Source organism: Dendrobium catenatum, unplaced genomic scaffold (assembly GCF_001605985.2).
Source record: "Dendrobium catenatum unplaced genomic scaffold, ASM160598v2 fragScaff_scaffold_1417, whole genome shotgun sequence".
Taxonomy (NCBI): Eukaryota; Viridiplantae; Streptophyta; class Magnoliopsida; order Asparagales; family Orchidaceae; genus Dendrobium; species Dendrobium catenatum.
This window is the reverse complement of record NW_021319879.1, coordinates 1,228,488-1,239,466: the sequence shown is the minus strand read 5'-3', so window position 1 is coordinate 1,239,466 and position 10,979 is coordinate 1,228,488. Positions and strand designations below refer to the sequence as shown.

Genomic DNA, 10,979 nt, shown 5'->3' with positions numbered 1-10,979 from the left:
AGGTAGATGCGCCAATCAAGAGGTATAATAGGTCGAAATCAAGCATATTCCCACCTTCTCATCGCAGATGAGAAACCAATTCAAAGAACCATAGGCTCCATCGAAAGTATATATGCCGAAATAATCAATAAGTCGAAATGCCGGTGAGGTGTGTAGAAATCTTTGATTCTTTGGCCTTTTTTTTCACTCTTAATTTCATTTTTCTCCTCACTTTGTATCGACTCCAGCTGCAAAGAAGACGAAAAAGGTTGCTGGTGGTGTGCAATAGAGGCGATGAAGAACAACGTACGGTCAGAGATATATCTTATAATAAGCTCATGGCCAAATTCAACTCCAAATTATTAGGTTACCTCAGAATTGATATTATTCAACTTATCACTAAGCAAATTTTTTAAGGCTTTTTTATATTTATAAATTTCAAATTTGGATGTACAACATATTAATTCATCTCAATTTCAAATTGCAAGTATGGTACAGTTGAACATAATATTATTTAATATGAAAAATATGGAGCTAAAAGATTATAAGGCTTAGCCCAAATTGGATATTTCAATATTAGTAAAATTTGGGTGATTATGATCATATTTTTTGACTAATCAATATAATGAGACATAATGATGCTTTAAAATTAGTAACATTTATAATGACTTTAAAAGTGGGATTGTATGTCCATATGCATGCCTATGTAGGAAAATAAGTTTCTATCTAATGAGCAAGATTAGAGGGGACACTCTCTCAAAGTCATGGTGGGTCAAAGAAAGTCTTTTTTTGAGGGGTAGGCCTCAACAACAATATATGAGCAATCATTTATTCAATCCAGTCTAATTCCTATCATATGAGCTTGCTCTTAGAGGACCATATTGAGGAAGCACTCATTCTAGGTGTTTGGTTTATATGGCTCACCCCGAGCTCGCCCCACGAGGATTCACTCCCCTCGATAATATTCTTGAGATAAGGCCGACCATCTTCCATGAATGACCTAATTAAAGCTCCAAGAAGTACACAACTACAAGGCCTAGGAGCATGACTCTATCAGTTATGTGCTCGACCTTGACTTATAGTCTCATCCTCGACTCATAGTCATGAGTCACCTAGAGAACTCACCACTCAAATTGAAGGACCCATCTTAACCCCACACACGCTCTTGAAGACTCATATAAGGCACTTGCCCCTAAAAGACTTATCCAAGATACACAGAAAGGCCTTCCTCAAGCCATGGTAAGGGCAAGGTCGCGTTAGAGAGAAAGGACCATATGTACAACATTTAGCGTAGCCCACATATATGTGTTAATTTGTACCTATCATATCATGTCTTATTATTATATTTTTTATCACTTGAGAACTCACTCATATAGTTTAAGCTAAAGGAAAAAATGATGTTAAAAATAGCTTTTGTTATGACCTAACAAGCTTTAAGTTGGCTAACTTCAAGCCTTAACAAGTAATAAAACTAAAAAAAAAATATTTATAACTCATATGAATAACATAACAAATGAAATGATAAAGGTCAACTAATTGGGTTGAAGATTGTAACGTTTTAGTCGAGGTTCAAGTCTAAGAGTGATGAGACTTCTCTCTATAGGTAAGCTGAATCCCCTAAGCACAAAACATGCAGGAGAACCAACGCCCCAAAGATGAAGGACTTTCTATGTTTAGAGATCTCACCTCCTTAGTATAATCAAATCATCTTGGCAAGTTTTAGGGATTCTGAGAGCTCAAAATAAGCATCCCTCTCAACTAAATAGTTTAAAAGAAAATATCAAGTTTCGTTTAACTATGCTCATTTAATAAATTAAATTATTTCATGTTTTCCTTCATTTTTTAGAAATTCGAGGGCTAAAAAATAACATCTAAATAACCATATCTCTCGAAAGAACTTGCTTTTTTTGTGATAATATTTGTATTGAGTAGCATATGAGTCGCCTTTCAGCAAGCGAGTCAAGATGGTTACCCACAAGAATGATGTGTCCCATCAAACATAACTATGAGTTAAAAAAGGCACACTAGCTCAGGAAGCTGACTCCTTATTTGCAATAAGTTTTAAATTTAGTAGCAGATAAGTCCCTTTTAATAGGAAAGTCTAGACCCATGAAGATGAAATGACTAGTGAAAGGTGAGGTCCATTTAAGGTGACGATAATGTCTAAATGATTGGCAAAAGATGAGGCCCATTTAAGGAAACCCTGAATATGTGGTGGGAAAGTGTGAGGCTCCACTTGATCTTCTCTCGTTGGAGATAAGGTGCGAGTATTTGGCACGATATGAAAACCTAACCTAAAAATTTTGGGTCTAAGTCAACCCGTTTGGAAAATGGTTCAGGTTTCAAATTCTAACTTAATTGTATATTTGGGTCGGGTTTAAGTCAACGTCCCAAAAACCTGAAAGTAAATTGTGCTTGAATGTCACACTTGTCCATCTTGCTTTTCTCTCATCAATCTCACGCTTGCTTGCCAGCTCGACCACCTGCACTCAATCACCGAGCGCATGTAACCATGTCAGCGGATCAGGTCGGGTAATCAGTTAAATCGGGTTACAGGCAGGTCAATTTTGGGTATAAGTTTATGTCACACCCTAGGATCTAATTTGAAAGAATTATATATTTATCCATCAATTAACTAACTTGAGCTTATATGAATTCCTCACTATAAATCAATTCAGTAGAAGCGACTAAAAATCACATAAATCAAAATACAAAATTATATTCATTCCTCAAAGGTAAATTTAAAGTGGTAGTGTATTCTTAATGGTAATATTGATAAGCATCATCAACAACCCATGGTGGAATTAATGAGCAATACCACTTCATAATTAATAAAATTAGGATTTTGTGAATGAAATAATTTCTTATTTATGTTGACATCACTTTTAGATGCATTTGTCACACTTACATTCCCACAGTTAATTTAATACATACAATAAGCTTGACATGTGAGTCAGTACCTGACTTGAATTGCCCCTAGAATCCAGTAGGCTAGCCATGCCAAATTTAAAATTTAAGTAAAGTTTGCATGGCCATGGAATTATTCTCTTGTTATCCATATTTACCATTAGTCATGCATTGCTCATAATTAGCCCTAATATAATCTAGACTTAATTTTCATTTGAGCCTAATTAGATTATGCATCAAGCCTTATCACTCAAAAGATATAACAAATAGTTTTTTGTCTAATTAAAAAAAATCAAGTTATTAAATGAAACCCGATTGGATTCAACTAGCTAGAACAATTGAGTCAACTAATTAAAATTTTGATAACATTTGAGTGCTTATGTCGTCGTACTCATTTATTAAAAAATATTCTCCAAATAACCTTTGGAATTCATTTAAAAGCAAATTTTAAATATTTTTAAATTCTCAAAATATAAACTAATTCAAATCAACTATAAGCCTAAAGTGATCCTTGTCTATGTTATATTTAAAGCTATGAAAATACGATAACCTAGTGTCCTCCATCCCTCTATTATTATTATTATTATTTTTTAAGAGATTAGTTGAAAATCCAATTGATTCTCAACATGAATTCTAATCCCTCTAAATTACTACAATCTTCTCTTTTTTCCTAGGGCACATAATAAGGCCTTATTCATATTTTCCCCCTAATAGCCAACAAAGCTACATGGGCTTACTTCCCTTTACTTAATTGTACTCTCAATGCTTCTATGACGATGACCTCACTTTTGTTACACTTATAAGCTCGATCTTAATTAGGGGTGTCAATTTTTGACACGACCCGAACCCGACCAGAAAAAATCCGGGTTCGAGTCAACCAAAACCCGAAACGGATCGGGTTTGGGTTCATGAAATCAACCCGTTTTAAAAATCGGGTCGTGTTCGGGTTGACCCGCTAACCCGAAATTGACCCGAAAGTGACACGAAAAATCATTTTTGACCCGAAAACCCGAGATTGACCCGATTTTTGACCCGAAAACCCGAGATTGACCCGATTTTTGACCCCACAATGACTTTAATTTGGACCTCCCTAACTAAGGATACCACACACACACATTCATTGGCCCTATGCCCATATACTATATTCATTTCTCATGAGAGGGGGATCAAGTAAGAAGAAGAGAAGAAGAAGAGAAGGAGAAGGAGAGTCAGCTCCTCCTCGACCACCGTCGAAGTTCTTTCCACTGCCTGAATAACGCCGGAATTCTGACGGATATTCAGGTGATGCCGGAACTCTGTACAACTTTGCAACTGAATTTCAATTCAGAAGAAACTCATTGTAATCTGATCGTCCTAACTTGTGGGACTAATCAGCCTCTTGTATCTCAAACGACATTAGTGAAACTTTTCAACTGGGCGTGACCCCGTGGTTTTTCCCCTTTTAAGGGTTTTCCACATAAAAATTATGGTGTTCTTTTATATTATGTTTGTGTGTGCTAGATATTCATGCAACGCTCAGATTAAAATTTTCTAACTCTACTGCCGCGTATAATCTAGCCCGCAACAACTATATTCAACACACGCGCATTAATACATATCAGCCTAATTTGTCTCAACATATACAATAAGCTTAATTAAATCTTTTAAGTAATCATGTTCCAACTAGGTTAGCACACAAAATGAATCAACCTATTGACTATCAATACCTTATTTTGGATCATTTATTGAGGTATCATCCCCACCTAATAGATTCAAGCAAGCTCCTTATCAAATCAAATGCATTCTATGTATGCGCAACACTTAACTTGCATGTTATCATGCCTAACTTATATTCCAACATTTTCATGTCCTTAACATGATTGCATCATGAACTAATATATTCTAAAATGATGTGCAAACTCAATGCATCATCAATTACTTGCCTCACTTATTATGTCGAGCTCGATCAACAATGATGACATCATGCACATAACATTTTAGTTGATGATGCACATAATATATTTATGAACCAAAATATATGTTCTACCAAAACGTCTAAATATGCTATAGAATAAGAAAAAAAAAATGCATCTTAATACACCTCAAATTTAAAAATGGACTCTTTTATGTTACTTCAAATTCTTTTTTTTTTTTCCTATCTTTAGGGTATCTAAATTTTTTATCCAAATCAATTTAATATTAAAAAAGATGTTATGTGAGATATGTTGGAGATCATTTATTATTTGTTTTACCGTATTGATTGAAAAATAAAGAAAAGATACGAATGAATAAATTAGGACACTTCATCCTATATAAATTAAAAAAAAAAAAAAAAAAAAAGCTACCGACGCTTTTGAATATTCTCTTCCATAACAGCATAAAGTTTTTCTCCTTTTTTTTAATTTTCTTTTATTTTACAATACGGCCAATTAAGACTTCAACTTCGTTTAATACAATTTTCTCATGGCTTAAAATAATTTTTTAATATAAAAATTTTAATTTTTGTGCTAAAAAATTGTTATAAGAAGCAAGAAAGAAAAAGTACCAAACGAAATATTCATTTGGAATAGCTTTCTTACTATTTTATAATGAAACATTTTAGTAAAAAAAAATTAAAATTAAAAAATTTTTATATTAAAAATATGAAAACTATCTAAAATGAAACATAAGTTGAACTCAAATACACTTCAAAAATATAAAACACTAATCCAAAAGCCCTTAGTTGATAGTGAAAACTCTTAGCATTGAGAAATTATTTTGTGCAGAGATCAGACACATTTCTACGTCCGGAGACGAATCTGGTGCAGTTATGTCAGCAGTACAGCCACGATATTGAGCATTACCGAGCGGTACCAAGCAGTACCGATCAGTTGTACACAACGTAGGAATGAAGAGGCGCATTTTGATTGGTTTCCACACGATCTTCGACTCGTACACACATAATAATTAATCTTTAGTAGCATTTATTGCTACTTTTATTGTCTTTCAACCCCATGACGTATTACTCGATGACCTAAGCACATGACATCACCCCGTTGTTACATCTAAACGCAAAAGAACAGATCTAGCCGCAACTAAAGACTCGCCATTCGTGTATATAAATGTGGCACCTGCTTCCTTCCTCCTTCAGAGCAAGCAAAGATAGAATTTATAAAGAGAGAGATATTCAAAACTTAGTTTCTCTTTGTAGGTAAACAATGGCGGCATCGTCTTCCTTCAAGTTTCTCCTTGCCGACTTTGCCTCTGACTCTCCCTTCATTCCCTCAAACTACATACGACCGGCCGGTGACCGACCAGAGCTCGATGGCGTCGAAAACTCAGGTGAAGCCATCCCTGTGATTGATCTTTCAGGTCTGAATGGCCCTCATCGCCACAAGGTGGTCACTGAAATCGGCATGGCATGCAAAAATGCTGGCTTTTTCAAGGTATTTTTGCTCCTTATGAACTTGGTTTATTCTTCAAACTAACGACCAAGAAAATTACGAGCACTACAAGAAAAGTGTTTATTATCTACAGATCTTTTGGTGGATTTTAGACGGGTTACATTAAAATATTTCCGACAAATTTTCATGTACTTTTTTTGGCGGCGCCTGCGCTGGCTATGCGGGTGGGCGCTGGGCGCACCGCGGGCTGATACAGGCCATGCGGGCGGGTGCTGTGCGCGGGCGCACTAGGGCTGGTGCGAGCCACATGGGCGGGCGCTACTAAGGGCCGGCATGGTTGGCGGGCTTACGTTTGACGGACAGATGCCAAAATTAAAATTTTTAAAATCTTTTTTTAGTTATTCCCTTTGAGTTTTTCCGTCGGACAGCCGTCGTAAAATTTTTTCGTCGACGCTTAATTTATCATTAAAAATATTTTAAGAAATCCACTGAAAAATTCAGAATTTTCAGCCTAAAATTCGGAAAAATACATAATTTCCCTTTAGTGAAGGTGAGATCTTTCTTGTTTTTTTTGTTTTTTTTGGAAAATTGAGGGCTACGTTTAGCCATTTAATTAATCAAAACTTATGACAGCAAAAAGTCATAGTAAAATAAAAGGTAAAAATTCATAGAAAAGTAAAAAAATAATAAAAAAGGAACATTTCTCTATAAAAATAAGCAAATAAAAAGAAAAAAAAATAACCATTATGGACTCAGTAATATCTGGCCAATATAGCAATGTCATGGGGAGAAGCCAAGACTACAAGACCCCACCATTGCTGAAGGACAAGCAGGTGAGAAGAGCAAGACAAAAACCCAACAGCAGAAGACCACGAACAAATCAACAGGAGAGAGACAATAGAATATGATATCACCGGCTCTTCTTAGTTATGTGACAAGATTCTTTTGGTGGGGCCAAAATTTATATGTTTCACTTAAACACTAATATTATAACGGTATTAACAAAATTATTTTTTTACATCAGCTTTAAACTACTTTTACAAAAAGATTATGATTTTCTTTGGGACGATTTTCTTCATGCTTCTTAAAACAGTTTTTTGGTATAAAAATTAAAAATTTTATGCTAAATTTTGGTTTAAAAAAGCAGTAAAAAAGCCGTTCCAAAAGAAGCCTGTAACAATCCCAATTGGACCCTTAAAAGGTTCTTCGCAATTTAAAATTGAATTTTAAGATGATGCAACTATCGTCGATGGCGAAGGGTGGGTGTTGTTGACGTGATGGTGAGAGCTAGTGGTGGTGGAAGATGGAGGGATGGTGGCAATAATATTTATAATAATGGTGGTGATTGTCAATAATGATGATAGAAGGGGGCGATAGTGACAATTGCTAGTTTTAGTGGTGGTTGAAATAGCAGTGAGCGGTGGGAACAATTATTACGTCCTCTGATCGAATGTAGAGCTACGTTCGGCCGCCAATAATATGTCGCCACGTGCTCTTACTCTTTATCGCGCGGCCCGACGACTTGACCCGGACCGGAACCCGGGAATGCTATGTTCGCGTATTGCGAGGTATTACTCGGTATTTGCTCTGTATTGCTTGACAATAACGAGAAATACCGCTCTGTGAAGACAAATACCGAGTAATACTGAGTGTACCGAGTTTTTTCTTACCGAGTTTTTCTAAAAAAACTCGGTATTTGCTAGAAATACCTCGGTACAACTCGGTATTTCTCGGTATTACTCGGTATTTGCTCGGTATTGATTATTGCCGACCAAAATCGATCAATACCTAGCAATACCTAGCAAAATCGAGAAATACCAAGCCATCAGGGGTCTGTTCCAAGTCGGGTTGTCGAGCCGCGCGGTAAATAGTGAGAACGCGTGGCGCGATTCTATTGGCGGCCGAACTTTGACCGGACCAAATAAAAGTTCGAGCGGTGGTGGTTATGATAATGATGCTTCAAGTATTTTTTTTTTAAACAATTTTTTAAATATTCTAAAAACAACTTGATTTATCATCTTAAATTTTAAATATAAAATATTAAAAAAATGGGATCCTGTCCTTGTTATTTAATAGTAGTCATATGGTCACGCCATTTCACACTGGCATGATCGGTGGGTCCCACATAAGCACGAAGAACCACGCCAATACAACACGGCACGGCACGGCGTTAATCATCATGCATAAGAAAAAAAGTTTGTTCAAAAACGTATTGTGTTAAAATAAATTAAATTATAAGAAAATAATTTTATTTTTCTTAGGGCATAAAATGAATAAGCGCTGTAGTATTTTGCTGCATAAAACAAATATCTTTTAATTATAAATATATAAACATATATTTAAATTTTCATTAATTTTAAATAATTATTTTTTCCTTTCAAAATATTTCATTAAAAAAGAATTTGACACAAATAGAACTATTTTTAATAAAAAAGTTTATATCAGAATATTTTGCTATTTTTAAATCTACATTAAAATAAATATAATAAATAAATGCATTTTATTGCAATTATAAAGAATAAATTTTAAAATTTTGATCAGGTTGATTCCATGACCTTTTTTTTCATTTTAATTATTATCTTATCGTACAAGAAAACTTGTTTTTTTATTATTTAAAATTAAATAAAAAATAATAATAATTTATTTTGATCATGTAATTTACATGAAATATTTATCATCTGCAAATAATTATCCTAACTCCTTGTCTATATTTTAATTATTTTTAGGGCCCCTAAATCATTATTATTATTTTCTTAAACAGGTGAAAAAGCACGGCATTCCAAAAGAGGTCCTCCACCGCATGCTCGACGCTTCCAAGGCCTTCTTCCTCCTTCCCGAATCAGTAAGACTAAAGAACTACTCCGACGACCCCACGAAGAGCACCCGCCTCTCCACCAGCTTCAACATTGCAACGGAGAAGCTTCCGAGCTGGAGAGACTATCTCCGCCTCCACTGCCACCCAATCGAAGCCTTCATAAACGAGTGGCCTTCGCAGCCGCCGTCCTTCAAGCCGGCGGCGGCTGACTATGCCTCGCACGTTCGCCGCCTCGCGCTCCGCCTTCTCAGCGCGATATCGGAAAGCCTTAGCCTGAAGAGTGGATACCTCGAAAGCGCGCTTGGGAGGCACGCGCAGCATATGGCGATCAATTACTATCCACAGTGCCCGCAGCCGGAGCTCACGTATGGCTTGCCGGCGCATAAAGACCCTAATGTTATCACGATTCTGATGCAGGATGGGGTGACCGGTTTGCAGGTAGATATATATCTCACTAAGCTTCTTTTATACACACCCCACTGAATTTGAATTCTGATTCTCTGATACTATAGGTGATGAGGGATGGAAAATGGGTGGCGGTGGAGGCGGAAGCCGGTGAGCTAGTGGTGAATGTTGGGGATCAGCTTCAGGTGCTGAGCAATGGCAGGTACACGAGCGTGCTACATCGAGCAGTGGTGAACAAGGACATCGAGAGGTTGTCGGTGCCGACGTTTTACTGTCCGGGGCCTGAGACGGTGGTGGAGGCGGCTGAGGAGTTAGTTGACGAGGAGCATCCCAGGTTGTATAAGAAGTTTACATACGGGGACTATTCTGAAAAGTTTTGGAAGGGTGGGCTAAGGATGGAGAGCTGTCTCGACTTGTTTAGGGAAAGTGAGTGATGATAAGGATTGTTTGGATTAACAAACAGTGCGATATCTTGATCTCAAAAAGCTGGAATTAGTTCTGATATCAAGTAAAAATACACAGCTTATCTTGATTTGTTGGTTGGGAGCTTATGCTATCAATCGGGAGATCTTGGATTACAAATTTCAATCTTGCGTATGTGATGTAGTTCGTATGAATTTGTCTTAATTGACCTAAATGTCTCAAAAAAAAAAAAAATCAAGTAAAAACTGTGTGATGCCTTTCCTATTTTGTTCAAATCAAGTGAATGAAGATATTAATTATTTCTCCTTGTTATGTATCAGAGCTTCCCTTTTAAGCTCACATAGTAACTCCTATTCCTCCATCCCATGGTCAGTAGTGCCCAATAAGAAAACAACGCAACAAATTTGTTTGCGAGTAACAATGGAATTTTGTTAATAAGCATGAACTAGCTTGCCTAAGAGGGAAGAGAGAGAAAGAGAGTAGCTCTAAATTTTACTAAATTGATGTTAAAAGGTACAAAACAAAGAAAATTATATGATTGAGAATTTAAGATTGAACCTATGGCTCCATATTTATAAATTTGGTTTAAGATACAATACTACATGAATGACTACATTCAATAAAAATTATATAATAATATATGTAGTTACAATTACTAACTAGAAAATGAATAAATCTAAATTTTTAATTTATTTAATTACATAAAAAACTCATTACTTTCAACTAAATGGTGAGAAGCTTCTCATAAAGTCTCTAGCAACTTCAAGTTAAGCTAGCAAGTTGGTATGCTTGGGGACTTCTTTGCCAATTGGTGATTGGGCTTTGATGGTTTCCTTGGCTTTGAAAGAACCTCATCCCAAAAGATGAAAAAAGTTTTGTCACTTTTGCATGGAATTTAATGAAAGCTATAATTTTTATGAGGATTTATTATTATGTGCGGAGTCCTGAGGACGTTCGGAGACTAAAAAAATTGTGCCATGTCACCCACTACGGGAAAACACGCGATTACCGTTGGATTTTCCGGCGAAAAAATTTGCGTCGGCAAATACGACGCATCGTGCGAAGGAACGTTTACGACATTTTTGCCG

General features: G+C 36.0%; 1 protein-coding gene across 1 annotated transcript; it reads left to right on the top strand.

Moving 5' to 3' along the window:
* The first annotated feature begins 5,981 nt into the window (after positions 1-5,981).
* LOC110111624 (protein DMR6-LIKE OXYGENASE 2) lies at positions 5,982-10,198 on the top strand. Its single transcript, XM_020843576.2, has 3 exons — positions 5,982-6,290; positions 9,010-9,501; positions 9,576-10,198. Exons 1-3 carry the CDS (start codon positions 6,063-6,065, stop codon positions 9,900-9,902), a joined length of 1,047 nt encoding a protein of 348 aa, XP_020699235.1. The 5' UTR covers positions 5,982-6,062; the 3' UTR covers positions 9,903-10,198.
* Positions 10,199-10,979: the final 781 nt, after the last annotated feature.

Bases quoted from the DNA above. Each gene is read 5' to 3' on its own strand.
- LOC110111624 (XM_020843576.2), top strand. From the start codon at position 6,063: ATGGCGGCATCGTCTTCCTTCAAGTTTCTCCTTGCCGACTTTGCCTCT. The intron at 6,291-9,009 runs GTATTTTTGCTC...TTTCTTAAACAG, and splicing joins AAAATGCTGGCTTTTTCAAG to GTGAAAAAGCACGGCATTCC. The intron at 9,502-9,575 runs GTAGATATATAT...CTGATACTATAG, and splicing joins ATGGGGTGACCGGTTTGCAG to GTGATGAGGGATGGAAAATG.